The sequence below is a fragment of the Salvelinus alpinus genome, chromosome 25 (genome assembly GCF_045679555.1).
Source record: "Salvelinus alpinus chromosome 25, SLU_Salpinus.1, whole genome shotgun sequence".
Lineage (NCBI taxonomy): Eukaryota > Metazoa > Chordata > Actinopteri > Salmoniformes > Salmonidae > Salvelinus > Salvelinus alpinus.
Genome location: NC_092110.1, coordinates 15,652,633 through 15,670,835, shown reverse-complemented (window position 1 = coordinate 15,670,835; position 18,203 = coordinate 15,652,633). Strand labels below are relative to the sequence as shown.

Below are 18,203 nucleotides of genomic sequence, written 5' to 3'. Positions count from 1 at the left end.
GGTTGGACAGACGGAGAGGCTTTTCTACCTTTCCGTAAGATAGGGTTGGTTTAGTCAGGTGAAGGATGAAAAAGCCTGTGAGTGCTGATCTGAAGGCCAGTTTGGTTGGTGTTGTACCTAATACTTAAGGTTAGTTAAATAAAGGTTACATTTAAATAAATAAATAAAAATAGGGTTGGTATTGGGGTTTGGGTATTGTATGCTTCTCCTGGGCCTTTGGGCTTTTACCACTGTGCTTGTGTCAATGAAGACCCAGAACAGGGAGTTGGGAGTCTATTTGGAGTTGTGTTAGGCTTTGCTGTCACACAGTATTTATATTCCCAACAAGGAGGAGGGGGACAATAACCTTATTTATTTTATTTTTACGCGTCTTATTGTGTCAGGAAATGACAATGGGACATTAATTAATTTATCAGAAACAACAGACTTTTTCTGGCTCTGCTGATTTCCTCCCTGACTATGGCAATCAGCCCAGCTTGTAATTGCTACCTGAGCACAGCAAGAGGCAGGAAGAGAAAGGAGTAGAGGCACGATGACTAAGAAACAGGAGTTTCATATTCTTGAAACAGGAGCTTCATATTCCTAAAACAGGAGTTTCATATTCCTGAAACAGGAATTTCATATTCCTAATATGCAATGACTACATCAAGCATGTGATTCTACAAACTTGTTGGATGCATTTGCAGTTGAAGTCACTTTTATTGTAGATAAGAATATATGTTTCTAAACACTTCTACATTAATGTGGATGCTACCATGATTACGGATAATCCAGAATAAATGATGAATGATGATGAGTGAGAAAGTTACAGAGGGTCAAACCTATTATATTCTTATTTACAATAAAAGTGACTCCAAAATGACACAATGCATTATTTACCATTCATTTATATTGGGCACAAAATAATCTGAAACAACCTAAACAAACTGCAAATGCATCCAACAAGTTTGTAGAGTCACAAGCTTGATGTAGTTGGACCAAATACTAAGTATAAAGTATAAATACTAATCTCAAGGGTGTCAGTAATTTCAGACACCCCTGTACATGCACATTAGTCAGAATGCATTTCAGATCAATTTTATTTCCAAAACCAATATTGAAGGAAATGTACTTCAAGAGGAAGATACTTGTGTTTTTTTCAGGCACTGTTTTATTCTCTCACAGTGTATTGAGTTCGTTTTCACATAACAACACAGAAACATTTGGAAGGAATGGCGCATTGTACAAAGGTGAAAGACAGGATTAAATATGCCTATGTTTAAACGGTATACAGAGAGGATGTCAATGACAAAACATCAATGACATAATGGATTTCCATGTCCGTCAGTGTTATAGAGAACAAACACAAACAATATGCATGTTAACACAGTATTAACATATTAATGTCTTTGAGGCTGTCATCATGGAAAAAATATAGCATATATATACATTTTTTAATTTTCAAATACAATAAGGACAATGCAACAATAGTATGTTATAGCTGGGAGGTAAATTACGTTTTCGAGACCCAAAAGGAGGGGAATCGTCTGATCTCATCTAATCTCCTCACCTTTCCACTGCAATCACTTCTTATTGATACAGTGCTCTGAACAATATTGCTGCTGTGCGTCACCTCACTTGTGGTGTATGAGCTTAGTTACAACATTACAATACAAAGTGCCTTAAAAGCTGGTGAAAAAGCACTATATAAATGCAATCCATTCTTGTAGTGTAATAATAATTTTCTCTTCACATCAGTAAACAAGTAAACACATATCACATTTAAAGCTTTATAGCCAGAGTTAACATGTTCAGCAAGCATCATATCTACAAATGTGTTTTGTAAAATGGAGGATAACAAGGAGTATGACATTATCAAAGATATTCAACACTATTATTATGGCTATAAACGAGGCTCAGAAGGTTTATCTCCATCCTTTACTCCTCTTGTTGACTTTCATTGACTGAATTTCCAATTTTACCATGTTTCTATACAGTACAGCTGCAGTTTCAAAGGAGTTGTGATAAATGAATGAGAGAGAATCCTACAAGAGTCAGCATAAAAAGCGTAATTTCTTTGTGATTGAACTACTCCCATCTTCACTGCATGTAATGACAACACACTATAACCAACTTGCCTCACCTATATTATCTTTACAGTAAATCAAAGAATTGTTTTTTCTTGTAATTGGACCAGATGTGGGCAAACTCTATGGGGTAACCTTGCATATGTAAATGAACTCAAATTAAAACTAAAGTCATGTTTCCCTCATTAATCACTGGACTTTCAGCCTACATGGTCTCTCAGCTCGACAATACACCTAACATTGGGATATAATCACAATGTGGTGTTGAAAGAAACACTCATAAACTAATAAACAAACTACGTTGTTAATCAAATTTGTATGGTCCATTTCAGGCTTGGTTATTCATTCTTCTTGACTTTTTCTCTTAAGTATCGCCCAAACATGGAGGTTCTGTGAATCACATTGATCTTGAATGTAACATTAAACACACTTATGCTACAAAGTCATTATCAACAGTTTCTTTGGTTTTATGTGGAATAAAGCACTATAAGAGTTTTGCTCTATTTATCAAAAAAGTAGTAACCCTTCTCGCTGTTATTAGTAAAGATATTCATGTCTGCCATTGCTTCAGCTAAAATATGCTTTGAAGATTATATCCACAGCTACATTTTATAAAGTGTAAGTACTGCGCCCTTGTCAAGCAAAATAAGTCAAGGGTTTGGGAGCTGCATGAATATTATTCAGGTAGTCTATGTTGTATAAATATGGTTTAAATTAGTCTAATATGTCTTTATTAAGTATGCATCGCTAATCAGATCTGATACAATTGCAGCACAATGCGCCTCTGGTTATAAACCTAGAGGAGTGATGGAAAGCTATGTTCTAGTTTCAATGTAGCCAAATGAAAAGTAGATTTTCTTGTCTTGCTTTTTTTGCTGCTTTTATATATGATAATGAGGAAGGCTATTTACAGCTGCCAATTTGGGGTAATCACATCAAGAAGGATATATAATGTGTATTATTAGAATATAATAATATGAAAATACATGCTATTAATTTCTTGCTTTATTGACTTTGTGTCAATACAGGAGCTAAGCCTAAATAATGCCTAATGATTATTTCAAACCTCAAATCATGAACTGCCTCAATAAGTATGGAAATAAACTGTGTTGAATCATCTCTGGTGGAAATGTTGTATTCATTTTGCTTACAGTAAAAGTGTGGCGCAGAAAACATGACGTCAGATATAATTATTGAAGGGGGAAATGTAGGCCTACTTATTTTTTGTCGCATAGGCACACTTTATTTTATGTATATTTATATATTCAAATAGATTTAGCAATTTTTAATAAGTTACAGGTTACAAAACCAGGCTGTTGTAAAACACAACCTTTGTGTATCAATTAAGCAATAAGGCATGCGAATTATGGTGTGAATAGTTTTCGACGAAGGGCTGTTCTAAGGCCCAACGTGGAGCGGCGGGCCGGGGAAACAGACATCAGGAGGGTGTTATTTAAGATTATTCCCAGGTTCGAGGGCCTTATTACTTTTATTTAAAAAATGTTGAAGAGAAATTACGTTTTAATTAAAAACTTTATTTGAATTATTAAATTTGTTTTATTTCATCCTTCCACCAGAGGATATAGTCCAGGCAATAGCCAATTGTTAGTTCTGAGATTCTGAAGTTGCTAGACAAACGAGCTGGTCGCCCATTTCAAACGTTCTAAGCTAAAAAAGGTTGCCATGCAGTCTAGTTACTAGTAAAGTTAACACACAATCACCTAAAGCAGCTGAAATGACAGCAAACTTTTTGCATTTCCGTTTGTTTTACCTTTGTATCTTTTGCCATTTTTTTTTTATATATCAATTACAATGATCCTAATAAATTAATGTGCCTAGCTCAGAGAAGCTGTCTGACTCATCACGTTCATTCTCTCTATGGCACGGTGCAGATCGCAAAATAAACTACAACATTGTTGCACAGGTCGGAGAGGCAGGCAGCAAGGTTTAGAGTCTAGACAAACCCTAACTGTTACAAACCAAATGCTAGCCTAGTAGCTTGGGGAAAAAATGTCTACATACTTTTTCCCAGGGGAGTTTATAAATTTTTATAAATTGCCTGGCTGGACTGTGGGACAGTGGATGCGCATTGATAATTCAAATTAAACTGTTAACAGGCATTTCCCAGGGATTGTGATGAATAACTCCCTGCTTTCAACCAACTAGCATCTAGCATCCAAACAACCCGTTTTATAAAATTCCTTAAATCCATAGAGGTTAGGAACCAAACATCATGCAATTGCTGGTGGGTATGACCCAGAGTCTCGCCCTGTTCTGACCCTGCTGCCTTCATCTGTGAGCCATCACCTAGAAAAATAGTACAGATACAAACATAGGGAGCTGTTCAAATATTGGTGAGAAGAAGCAATTTTACCCATTCATACCCTGGCTTTAAATTGCAAAGCAGCACACCCACCCCCCTTCCATCTTATCCTCAACAGTGCCAAGACTAGCAAGTAAAGAGAGTAAACAAATAGTTTGACCTGTTTTCTCTGAAGTAAAAGGCTATTGCTCCTCTTTGCTAGACTAGATTTATAAGTACAGATACCCAATCCAGTAGACCAGGTTGAAAAGGCCGAAGGCGGTGGGGAAGAATATTCGTGAGTAGGAATCGATCTTTGAAACTCGGACATGCATCCGGTTTTCGCGCCATGCTCCGGAGCGACAGTCGTCGAAGCAGCAGAAGAAGCTGGTGCAGTCCTTCCCATCCAGACACTCGTAGGCGTAATCGTCCTCGTCTTGGTAGGGGGCGATGTTATTCATCTGGAGCAGTGACGTCCCTGGCCTAATGTTCACCAAGCTGCTGGATTTCTGTAGGTAAATATTACAATTGGGGTTGAGTTATTCATATCTTTCTGGGAATACACTTCAAGATTGGATTTTTATTTACCATTCACTTTAAGTTGTATGGTGCCTTCGGAAAGTATTCAGACACCTTGACTTTTTCCACATTTTGTTATGTTACAGCCTTATTCTAAAATGTATTAAATAGTTTTTCCCCCCTCATCAATCTACACACAATACCCACAATGACAAAGCAAAAACAGTGTTTTAGAAATGTTTGCTAATTTATTAATACAAAAAAACGGAAATATCACATATACAAAAGTATTCAGACCCTTTACTCAGTACTTTGTTGAAGCACCTCTGGCAGCGATTACAGAACTGAGTCTTCTTGGGTATAACGCTATACGCTTGGCACACCTGTATTTGGGGAGTTTCTCCCATTCATCTCTACAGATCCTCTCAAGCTTTGTCAGGTTGGATGGGGAGTGTTGCTGCACAGCTATTTTGAGGTCTCTCAAGAAATGTTCAATCAGGTTCAAGTCCAGGCTCTTGCTGGGCCACTCAAGGACATTCAGAGACTTGTCCCGAAGTCACTCATGCATTGTCTTTGCTGTGTGCTTAGGGTCGTTGTCCTGTTGGATGGTGAACCTTCACCCCAGTCTGAGGTCCTGAGCACTCTGGAGCAGGTTTTCATCAAGGATCTCTCTGTAATTTGCTCCGTTCATCTTTCCCTCATTCCTGACTAGTCTCCCAGTCCCTGCCGCTGAAAAACATCCCCACTGCACCCGTAGGAGTGGTGCCAGGTTTCCTCCAGACGTGACGCTTGGCATTCAGACCAAAGAGTTCAATCTTGGTTTCCTCAGACCAGATAATCTTGTTTCCCCTGGTCTGAGAGTACTTTAGGTGCCTTTTGGCAAACTCTAAGCGGGCTGTCATGTTCCTTTTACTGAAGAGTGGCTTCCGTCTGGTCACTCTATTATGAAGAACTCTATTATGAAGAAATTATTGGTGGTGCTGCAGCGATGATTGTCCTTCTGGAAGGTTCTCCCATCTCCACAGAGGAACTCTAGAGCTCTGTCAGAGTGACCATCGGGTTCTTAGTCACCTACCTGACCAAGGCCCTTCTTGCTCAGTTTGGCCGGGCGGCCAGCTCTAGGAAGAGTCTTGGTGGTTCCAAACTTCTTCCATTTATGAATGATGGAGGCCACTGTGTTCTTGGGGACCTTCAATGCTGCAGAAATGTTTCAGATCTGTGCCTTGACACAATCCTGTTTCATAGCTCTACGGACAATTCCTTCGACCTCGTGGCTTGTTTTTTTGCTCTGACATGCACTATCACCTGTGGGACCTTATGTAGACAGGTGTGTGCCTTTCCAAATCATATCAAATTAAATTTTATTGGTCACATACACATGGTTAGCAGATGTTAATGCGAGTGTAGCGAAATGCTTGTGCTTCTAGTTCCGACCATGCAGTAATATCTAACAAGTTATCTAACAATTTCACAACTACCTTTTACACACAAGTGTAAAGGAATGAATAAGAATATGTACATATAAATATATGGATGAGCGATGGCCGTGCGGCATAGACAAGATGCAGTAGATGGTATAGAGTACAGTATATACATATGAGATGAGTAATGTAGGGTATGTAAACATTATATAAAGTGGCATTGTTTAAAGTGACTAGTGATACATTTATTACATCCAATTTTTAATTATTAAAGTGGCTAGAGATTTGAGGCAATATGTTGGCAGCAGCCACTCAATGTTAGTGATGGCTGTTTAACAGTCTGATGGCCTTGAGATAGAAGCTGTTTTTCAGTCTCTCGGTCCCAGCTTTGATGCACCTGTACTGACCTCGCCTTCTGGATGATAGCGGGGTGAACAGGCAGTGGCTTGGGTGGTTTATGTCCTTGATGATCTTTTTGGCCTTCCTGTGACATCGGGTGGTGTAGGTGTCCTGGAGGGCAGGTAGTTTGCCCCCGGTGATGCATTGTGCAGACCTCACTACCCTCTGGAGAGCCTTACAGTTGTGGGCGGAGCAGTTGCCGTACCAGGTGGTGATACAGCCCGACAGGATGCTCTCGATTGTGCATCTGTAAAAGTTTGTGAGTGTTTTCGGTGACAAGCCAAATTTCTTCAGTCTCCTGAGGTTGAAGAGGCCTGTTGCGCCTTGTTCAACACCCTGTCTGTGTGGGTGGACCATTTCAGTTTGTCCGTGATGTGTACGCCGAGGAACTTAAAACTTGGTGGTTCCAAATCATGTCCAATCAATTGAATTTACCACAGGTGGACACCAATCAAGTTGTAGAAACATCTCAAGGATGATCAATGGAAACAGGATGCACCTGAGCTCAACTTCGAGTCTCAGAGCAAAGTGTCTGAATACTTATGTAAATAAGGTATTTCTGTTTTTTATTTTTAATAAATTTGCAACAATTTCTAACAACATGTTTTCACTTTGTTATTATGGGGTATTGTGTGTAGATTACTGAGGAAATTGTTTTATTTAATCAATTTTAGAAGAAGGCTGTAACGTAACAAAATGTGGGGGAAAAAGTCAAGGGGTCTGAATACTTTCCGAAGGCACTGTAGCTGACAACACTTGTGTGGTGAGCGTTATCCCACATATTGGATGCCATTTGTGGTGAATGAGAGATGAAGATCATAGATGTATATTATAAATGCAATATATCACATTCAAATTCATCACGGTGGCTGTGGGAATATGCTAGGAAGAGCAGAGTTGTTCAGCCATATTTAGTCAATAAAAAGGCATACAGTCTCTCCTCGGTAGGAAATTGGCATAGGCATTTTTCACTGCATTTCATGGCGTTTGCTATTTGTAAGAGACGACGTTGCCATTTGTATGTAGCTTACAGGGATTTCCTTTTCTCTGCTCAATGTCACTGCTTCTCAGTCCCAGTTGGAAGGATGCATGGCCGGTTACAGCGATGACTTATGCCCTCTCTGCACTCCCACTCCTCTGCTGAGTGTGTGTTTACTCTCCCACAGAAACCTATTCTCACAAAGTCTTTAAAACCTGGATAAACAGGATTACAGACTAAGGAAATCTACCATAATGAAAACAAAATAAGGCCTTGAGTTATAGGCAGCATTGTTACTAACGACTAACGAGTTTGACCTTGGAAATGGCAGTGTTAAAGTTAATTATGTTAATGTTCATGTCAGAGAACGGAGCTACTGCAGCTTCCTTTCTTCCTCCATTTGTGTAGCTGATGTATGCAGATTGACTCATTGTCAAGGTTATATGCTGTTATGCACTATTTCATAGTTGATTACTAAGTAATGGTATGTGAGTGTTCACACAACTCATTGAAATCTCCTATTTACATTGCTGTAATTTGATTACTTGCCTTGATTTTAAAACTGTACAAATAGTATATTCCCATAAAAAAATGTACATCTTCAAATTAAATAGCAGAAGCTACTGGGACGCAACAGTGGTGTCACTACCTGTGGTTTTTTGTCCGTATCCTTCTTGCTCTGCCTGTTGCTGGTGAAGTAGTGTAGAGTCCCATATTCCATCAGAGCAGCAAACGTGAAGATGAAGCAGACAGACACAAACAGGTCCATAGCTGTCACATAGGATACCTTGGGAAGCGACTTCCTGGAGATGGTGCTCAGCGTTGTCATGGTAAGCACCGTGGTGATTCCTGCACAGGAAGTCACAAAGCCAGTTTAATGATTTCGCTGGTTGAGCTGACTTTGTGTGTTCACCTAACTGACACTAGCCATTAGAAAAGCAGTTTTTCTGTCCGTTATAGAGGGGTGTAAGGAACTACTGAGGTTTAATCATACCTAAAGAGGTTCTGGCAGGGACAGCATCTTTATTGATCCAGAAAGAGACCCATGACAGCACCACAATCATGCTGCAGGGGATGTACGTCTGAATAGTGAAGTAGCCCATTCGCCGACTCAGGTCAAAAAAGATTGTCAAGATGACATATTCACCTAGACATTCAAAAGAGAATCATACACACATATAAAAGAAGTGAAAATGTTTTGCATAATTTTGTAAAACTTAAAAACCAGAGGTAAGAGTGCAGTTTCTAAAAGGATGCATGTCATCCATTACCTGACTGTGTATGCGCCACATCTGATGTGTTTCGTAAACCGACGAACGCAAACTGGTAGAGTCTCCAGTACCTTTGGTCGGCCACTTCCACAGAACGCTTTTGCCAACGGTACAGAATCTCATTTTTAGGATAGCCATCTAGAAGGGTGCACGGTTGAACACACACAAACACACACATGTAAAATTAGGAACCGCTCAATGTCCAGCCTTGTAGATTCCACAATCCAGAACACAACAGTGCATCTCAGTACACCACAGGGGCATACTATATGGCCAAGCAGGGGAGCATTCAGGATGGTACACATCTTTCCTCTAACCATGGGATGCCCTTCCAGTTTACACTGTAGCGCTCGACAGGGTGTGTGGGGGTTAAGATCATGACAACGAGACATGAGAAGCTGAAGCACAATGCAGGACGGATGGAGAATGACACAGACAGAGCATGAATCAGTTTGGGGGCGCTGCATAATTCATTAGTCTGTCAGAGAATGGTACTTTGTGACCTCCTTTCTCCCCCGGTGGAGCAGATGATAGATCATACAGGCTGAAGGGACAGCCTCAAGCAGATGGGCTTGTGTGGGGCTAGGGCTCAGCTCCTAATGCTGGCCCGCTCTGACGCCCTCTCTGGGCTGGCTACTGAAGCTGAAGTCGAAATGACGGATCAAAACGGGGAGAGTGTTTAAACACCTACAGCTCGAAAACTCCAGCGGACACGAGTGCTCGTCCATAGGAAAGTTATGCAGCTTAAGGTAGCATTCCGCATTAATAGTCAACCTGACAAAAACAGAATTGTGACAGAGAAAAGTTAATGATGTGTTACATTGATTTTGTAATGTGTTTTTTTCCCCAAACAGGCTTGATCGTAACAATTACAAACAAAGTGTTTCCCTCTCTTTTATTTAAACAAATGCTAGGGAAAAATAACAATGGCTTCAAGATCATGCTTCGACAAATAGCGGGTGCCTAAAAGAGGGCTACAAGACAAAAGTACAGATGCACAAACTAGAGCTGCACATACCACGAGTACTAAACACAGAGTCCTGGAAAAACAAAGAATGGCAGCCGTCATCCTCCTACCTCAGCGTGTACATCACTCTCCCATTGTTCCACAGTCGCAGCAGACGGTTCGGAGTGGTGATCCAGTGGGCGTCAGACTTTCTAGAATTCCGGAAGAAGGTGTCAGGAATCCAGATCTTTCCCACCATGTTACTGTTGAGCATCAGGACTTTCATGGAGCTGTTGAACTTAAGGCGACTGTCATACCACGTCTGGGCAAAGAAGATGTCTATGGTGTACTCCTGAAACAAGATGGACACATGGGTTAACCTTGGAACAGTTATTGTACGCCAGTGTATTGTGCCACTGCCATGATTATGTTCTGGGCATTGTATTAGATTGTTGCTCTCCTGTTTTCCTTCTGTTTCAACAAAGAGCATCAATGTAGTACATGACAAGACAGGACTTACCATGTTTCTTTTTTATATACAGTACCAGTCAAAAGTTTGAACACACGTACTCATTCAAGGGTTTTTCTTTATTTTTACTATTTTCTACATTGTAGAATAATAGCGAAGACATCAAAACTATGAAATAACACATATGGAATCATGTAAATCAAATCAAATTTTATTAGTCACATACACATGGTTAGCAGATGTTAATGCGAGTGTAGCGAAATGCTTGTGCTTCTAGTTCCGACAATGCAGTAATAACAACAAGTAATCTAACCTAACAATTCCACAACTACTACCTTATACACACAAGTGTAAAGGGATAAAGAATATGTACATAAAGATATATGAATGAGTGATGGTACAGAACGGCATAGGCAAGATGCAGTAGATGGTATAGAGTACGGTATATACATATGAGATGAGTACTGTATGGTATGTAAACATAAAGTGGCATAGTTTAAAGTGGCTAGTGGTACATGTATTACATAAAGATGGCAAGATGCAGTAGATGATATAGAGTACAGTATATACATATACATATGAGATGGGTAATGTAGGGTATGTAAACATTATATTAAGTGGCATTGTTTAAAGTGGCTAGTGGTACATTTTTACATAATTTCCATCAATTCCCATTTTTAAAGTGGCTGGAGTTGAGTCAGTATGTTGGCAGCGGCCGCTAAATGTTAGTGGTGGCTGTTTAACAGTCTGATGGCCTTGAGATAGAAGCTGTTTTTCAGTCTCTCGGTCCCTGCTTTGATGCACCTGTACTGACCTCGCCTTCTGGATGATAGCGGGGTGAACAGGCAGTGGCTTGGGTGGTTGTTGTCCTTGATGATCTTTATGGCCTTCCTGTGACATCGGGTGGTGTAGGTGTCCTGGAGGGCAGGTAGTTTGCCCCCGGTGATGCGTTCTGCAGACCTCACTACCCTCTGGAGAGCCTTACGGTTGTGGGCGGAGCAGTTGCCGTACCAGGCGGTGATACAGCCCGACAGGATGCTCTCGATTGTGCATCTGTAGAAGTTTGTGAGTGCTTTTGGTGACAAGCCGAATTTCTTCAGCCTCCTGAGGTTGAAGAGGCGCTGCTGCGCCTTCTTCACAACGCTGTCTGTGTGGGTGGACCAATTCAGTTTGTCCGTGATGTGTACACCGAGGAACTTAAAACTTTCCACCTTCTCCACTACTGACCCGTCGATGTGGATAGGGGGTGCTCCCTCTGCTGTTTCCTGAAGTCCACAATCATCTCCTTTGTTTTGTTGACGTTGAGTGTGAGGTTATTTTCCTGACACCACACTCCGAGGGCCCTCACCTCCTCCCTGTAGGCCGTCTCGTCGTTGTTGGTAATCAAGCCTACCACTGTAGTGTCATCCGCAAACTTGATGATTGAGTTGGAGGCGTGCATGGCCACGCAGTCGTGGGTGAACAGGGAGTACAGGAGAGGGCTCAGAACGCACCCTTGTGGGGCCCCAGTGTTGAGGATCAGCGGGGTGGAGATGTTGTTACCTACCCTCACCACCTGGGGGCGGCCCGTCAGGAAGTCCAGGACCCAGTTGCACAGGGCGGGGTCGAGACCCAGGGTCTCGAGCTTGATGACGAGTTTGGAGGGTACTATGGTGTTAAATGCTGAGCTGTAATCGATGAACAGCATTCTCACATAGGTATTCCTCTTGTCCAGATGGGTTAGGGCAGTGTGCAGTGTGGTTGCGATTGCGTCGTCTGTGGACCTATTGTGTCGGTAAGCAAATTGGAGTGGGTCTATGGTGTCCGGTAGGGTGGAGGTGATGTGGTCCTTGACTAGTCTCTCAAAGCACTTCATGATGACGGAAGTGAGTGCTACGGGGCGGTAGTCGTTTAGCTCAGTTACCTTAGCTTTCTTGGGAACAGGAACAATGGTGGCCCTCTTGAAGCATGTGGGAACAGCAGACTGGGATAAGGATTGATTGAATATGTCCGTAAACACACCAGCCAGCTGGTCTGCGCATGCTCTGAGGACGCGGCTGGGAATGCCGTCTGGGCCTGCAGCCTTGCGAGGGTTAACACGTTTAAATGTTTTACTCACCTCGGCTGCAGTGAAGGAGAGCCCGCAGGTTTTGGTAGCGGGCCGTGTCAGTGGCACTGTATTGTCCTCAAAGCGGGCAAAAAAGTTATTTAGCCTGTCTGGGAGCAAGACATCCTGGTCCGCGACGGGGCTGGTTTTCTTTTTGTAATCCGTGATAGACTGTAGACCCTGCCACATACCTCTTGTGTCTGAGCTGTTGAATTGCGACTCTATTTTGTCTCTGTACTGGGACTTAGCCTGTTTGATTGCCTTGCGGAGAGAATAGCTACACTGTTTGTATTCGGTCATGTTTCCGGTCACCTTGCCCTGGTTAAAAGCAGTGGTTCGCGCTTTCAGTTTCACGCGAATGCTGCCGTCAATCCACGGTTTCTGGTTTGGGAATGTTTTAATCGTTGCTGTGGGTACGACATCGTCAATGCACTTCCTAATGAACTCGCTCACCGAATCAGCATATTCGTCCATGTTGTTGTTGGACGCAATGCGGAACATATGTAGTAACCAGAGAAGTGTTACACAAATCAAAATATCTTTGAGATTCTTCAAAGTAGCCCCCCTTTGCCATGATGAACCACATTCTTAACCTGGAATGAGTAGGTGTGTCCAAACTTTTGACTGGTACTGTATATATTTTTTTAAGTATTTTGTATGTTTATTGGATAAAGACATGTGCTCCAGAGGCAGCGGCTAAGACAGCTAGACCACCCCAGGCCACCAGACTCACCATGTTAATAGGATCGACTGGTCCGATGCTGTTGACATACACCGCTGTCTCAATCACTGTGGGCCTTACTGAAACAAAAAACACAACACCTTTCACCTTTATGAATGTAACCTATCTCTACAGTATAGCCTACCAGGGGCTCTCAAATAATGCAAGTATGTACGAGGTGAAAGAAAGAACCACATTCTTACTGCTTCCATGCTGCTATACACAGTAGGCTATACAGTCCACAATCTCAAACTAACCAAACAACTTTAGGCTACTATGCTTAGAAGTAGAATAATAATTTTTTCGCAAACCATTTGTATCCTCCGTCAGTGTACACAACAATCGAATAAACTGAACTCAGTTGCATTCTATCCACTGTGTGTAATAAATCTGCTTAAAAATATATTCACATTGGCCTGCACACAGCACAGTTACGTCATTGCTTTGGAGGGATATTTTAGGAAGGAGTAATAAACAGGCATTGGGCTGAGTCCTGATTTTGAGATATGCATGCAGACACAACTTATTCTACAATTATAAACACTCTGAAAATGACTGGTAAGTGCTAAACAATGCTGAGTAAGTTAATGATGATCTATCACAAGCTTACATAATTAATGGGGAACTAAAATGTTTAAAACAAAGCAGATTCCCACTGGCTGCTGTAGAACTACCCCACTGGGTACAGATGTCAATTCAACGTCTATTCTACGTTGGTTCAATGTCTTTTCAATGAAATGACATTGAAACAAAGTTGATTCAACCAGTGTGAGCACAATGGGACTTGCCTCCAATGTCAGGTCGGAGTTTGTTGTCATAGCCCTGCAGCAATCTATTTAAGATCAAGGTGACATCGCTCTCATAGACCTTAGGCGATAAAACCCAGGTCTTATTTATGGGGACGTCTTCATAGTCCTCATCCTCCTTTGTACTGGGCCCAAATGACGCCACACTGCGAAGAGAGGAGAGAGAGAAAATTATTCAGAGGGAGGGAGGGAGGGAGAGAGAGATATATATAGAGAGAGACAGTTTGGTTCTGCAGATGGAACACTGGAATGACTACTAAGCAATCCATTAAGGCAGGTGTTTTGGCAGAAGAGCTGGATAAGAATCTGGGGTAGAGTGGGGCTAAAGGTTGAGGGTTTACAAGACACACACTTACTGGAATTCAGACCAGTGTCATTAAGGCACGTTATAGGGGAAAAGGTGTCAGTCTGTCCAGATGTACAGCTTCTCTAAAAAAAATTTTTTTTTATAAAGAAGGCCAAAGACCACACTTTGAAGCTTACAGTAGAGTCTTGGGTTTGATTCAGGGAGAAGCTATAGAGGTAGATCTGGGAATTGTACATCCCATTCCATCCGCCCTGTAACTGTGCCACTGTATCTGGCAGTCACAAATGAGCAAGTGCTCCGGTAATACCAAGCCCAGCTACTGTTGTTTCGTGTTAATTAACATGTATCCAATACCGTTAAGAGACCTGAGGACTTGGCACCTCGCCCAGGCCATTCAGCAGTCCCTCCCAGATGCTAATGCACAACTGCCTTTAAACAGAATCGATATGGCCAGACCCACTTGTTCAGTGCCACTGAATCTGTAATCTCTACAACAATGGTTCACAATCCCAATAACACTGAGTATCCATACCCCGCAATGTTAAACAACCTAAAAGCACTAAATGTCCATAACCCTACTCTACTGATAGTCCATTAGAAGCAAGTGGGCCCTTTTAGATGATAAGAGGTGGCTGAGAGTTAGAAAAGGCAACTTGAGCTAACTCTCAATAAATTCTATCATATAATACATAATTTAAATCTGTCAAATAATGACTTTGAATTTTTAATGGATTTATACCACATATTTTGTTTTGTAAACTCACAAATATATCACAACACTACAATTAAGCAAATTGTATGGAAGCATATTATTGAGGGCTGCAAGAATGTTGTGGTGATCAAGAATTGGTGACCAAGACACTGTAGTGTCACAACCAAGGCACAGGTCTAGGATCAGCTTAATCTACCCCAGTGGTCCTGGGTTACTGGTTGTGTAAACTTTTATTCAAGCCCAGCACTAACACACCTTCAACTATTCAAATGCTCATCGAAACCTTCACCAGTTGAATTGTGCTGCTGGCCTGGAACAGGACCAGGGTTGGTGACAACTGCTACAGGCCTATTGATTGATCTATTGATTGGAGCCACCTTAACAGAACTGTAACACCCAGAACTGATCCTAGACCAGCACTTGGTACTACCCCTCTAGCTGGCTGCCAGAAGAGATGATGAAAGCGGGGCTGGATGCTCATGGAAAGCCAAGGGATCAGTAAGTCGGTGGTCAGGGTCTTTGTATTGGAAAACAGTGAGTGAGTTGAGTCAATATAGCTCACTACTATTGGGCACAACGGAAAACCCCAACCCTCAGCATGAAGCATGAAGGACTAATATACTGTGCTGATCAAAGCCATGCAATTCTGATGTAAACTATATTGTAGGGGCAGAACCAATCTACTACAAGGTGACAGATAAGTTTATGACAAAAATATGTCTGAAGGTTCATGGTGGTTATCAATACAAGGAACAGAGCCAACTGTAGTGACATAGCCTAATAGTCATTCATTCTAACTTCACAGCTAACTTTTTTTTACCTTGATTTTGTAATTAGTTTATGGCCCACGGATATATATTGGTCAATTTGTGGTATTAGTCAATTAAATTTAAGGTTCAAACTCATAAATCATATATCTTGCTCTTGAAGTGACAGCTGATATTGCCATGAAGACTCAGATTAAGGTCCTTTTTGCCGCATAGGCCTATGTGAAATCTGCTCTATAGGCAAGAATATAGCCAACATGAAACTTATTAAGCAAAATGTACAGTATCTAACATTTTATACGCTAAGCTTAATCATTATATTTTTGGAAGTGTTGGCAGGAGGTGGGAATTATGGTGCCGAGGCTTAGAATACCTAATGTTTGCTGCTTGAAAAATATTTCTGAACGAGTATTGCGCGATTCGTTTAGAATGAAAACGATAATCTGCAGTAGCCTTGGTTTTGCTCAAGGTTGTCCCTCTGATTTAATTGACATTGCCCGCTGAAATTACGGAATAGTATATACTCCCTACAGGCTATAGTCAAGGGTAGGCTATTACACTTGGCATTCTTTACGCTAAACAAATTAGGCTACACTAGGTTTTGCAGTTATATGCGTCTAACATAACAATATTGTAAGACATTTTATAGATTTTGTCGGGATTGTGTTGACAACCGCGCACGAATCCGGCACAATGCTACGGGTAGCAGCTAATCAACACATTCAGTATGACCCTCAACCCATTTTACCCTTATTTAGTACCATAAACGGACGTATTGTCGCCTACTGCCCTAATTCAGAACCACCGAAAGCTCATCGGTCATTCATATCACCACTAGTCCAGTGCAAACTTACCAGACTCCGAGAAGAGCTAGCAACAGCCACGCATTCATCGCTTTGCCTTTGACATGTTGCAGCAGAAGCTTGGCACATATTGCGGAAATCCCACAGTTCATTTTCAACAAAACACACAAAAATATCGGAACTAGTTCTAGAAAATAAACGCGATGTCTCCCTCTTTGTTATTCAGAAGGAATAGGTATGGTTACAGATGTTTCCGAATTTGAGTGATGCATACATTATCTTTATGGTGTTGTGCTCCAGTAAGGTGGGCGAGGATAGGGTAGACAGACCTATAATATGACTTGAGAGAGCCTGCGTACTCTTTGTCGGAAGAAAAATGCTTCAGCGAGTGCTGCACCAGTGGGTTTTTTACGCTCATCTTGCATCTCTAACCTGCTGACACGGCCGTATATACTATATAGCCTATACTGTTCTGCAGTAGATTAACATTTATCAAAAATGTTATTTGTTTTGGATTTTAAAAAATTACAACATAATCTGAATCTATGCTTCAATATTTCCATAAGCACACCTGGATATAGTGACTAGCGATGCTATATCTTTCAATATTCCCACAGTTCAACCAATTGAACAACTGTCCCTCAACATTCCCGCAAACACAGAACCCAACCTATATAATTATGTTATCACAAACCAACCTATGGAGAATGAATAACTCATTGACTGTAAATTACTCTACTTCAATGTTCGTACAAACCAACCAAGTTGAGGACTATCCTTATGTGGCGACTTTGTCGAATGGCTCCATCTCATGTGCAGCCATTCTAGCCTTGGTGCCGGTCTCTTTGTTTTTATTTTATTTTATTGAACCTTTATTTAACCAGGTAGGCCAGTTGAGAACAAGTTCTCATTTACAACTGCGACCTGGCCAAGATAAAGCAAAGCAGTGTGACACAAACAACAACACAGAATTACACATGGAATAAACAAACGTACTGTCAATAACACTATAGAAAAAATATATATACAGTTTGTGCAAATGAGGTAAGATTAGGGAGGTAAGGCAATAAATAGGCCGTAGTGGTGAAATACGCTGTATTTCGGCCGTTTGTGCTCTTTTTCCAACTCCTTATGGAATAGCATTGCCAAAAATGAGTGACAAGGAGTTTGTATTTGTATTTATTATGGATCCCCATTAGCTGCTTCCATGGCAGCAGCTACTCTTCCTGGGGTCAAGAAAAAATGAAGGCAGTAATATACCTTATAATACAATTTGTAAATACATTTTAAACAGATTTTACAATGCATTAAGTGTGTGCCCACCGGCCACTACTCTACTACAACACACAATCCAGGTGTACATGTCTACAGTGTGTATGTTATGTGTGTGTTTGTACCTCTGTGTGTGACTCCAGCCACCCGCGCATGTTCCCAAGCCAAAACTTATGAAAAGTCTGCCTTACAGAACATTTCTCACTAGATAGGCTTCCAATGGACAGTAGCCAACTTTCTTTAAAAAAATGTTTTTTATGCATCCAGTCTTTAACAGTGGAAGTCAATCATTAACCAGATCAATAATGATAATATGCCACAACTCCTGTATTATTCATCAGATATTTAACCTGTGGA

The 18,203-nt window shown here is 41.2% G+C and overlaps 1 protein-coding gene across 1 annotated transcript; it reads right to left on the bottom strand.

Moving 5' to 3' along the window:
• Positions 1 to 1,061: 1,061 nt before the first annotated feature.
• gabrg1 (gamma-aminobutyric acid type A receptor subunit gamma1) lies at positions 1,062 to 16,988 on the bottom strand. Its single transcript, XM_071365761.1, has 9 exons — positions 16,626 to 16,988; positions 13,968 to 14,131; positions 13,192 to 13,259; positions 10,035 to 10,255; positions 9,649 to 9,731; positions 8,958 to 9,095; positions 8,681 to 8,833; positions 8,336 to 8,535; positions 1,062 to 4,877 (listed from the first exon to the last, which is right to left on the bottom strand). The coding sequence occupies exons 1-9, from the start codon at positions 16,724 to 16,726 to the stop codon at positions 4,599 to 4,601; spliced, it is 1,407 nt and encodes a 468-aa protein (XP_071221862.1). The 5' UTR covers positions 16,727 to 16,988; the 3' UTR covers positions 1,062 to 4,598.
• Positions 16,989 to 18,203: the final 1,215 nt, after the last annotated feature.

Excerpts from the sequence above, each read along its gene's own strand:
- gabrg1 (XM_071365761.1), bottom strand. The coding sequence starts at position 16,726 with ATGAACTGTGGGATTTCCGCAATATGTGCCAAGCTTCTGCTGCAACAT. Across the intron at positions 9,732-10,034 it reads AGAGTGATGTACACGCTGAG|GTTGACTATTAATGCGGAAT; the intron begins GTAGGAGGATGA and ends TGTTTTTGTCAG. Across the intron at positions 9,096-9,648 it reads TCCGCTGGAGTTTTCGAGCT|ATGGCTATCCTAAAAATGAG; the intron begins GTAGGTGTTTAA and ends GCACCCTTCTAG.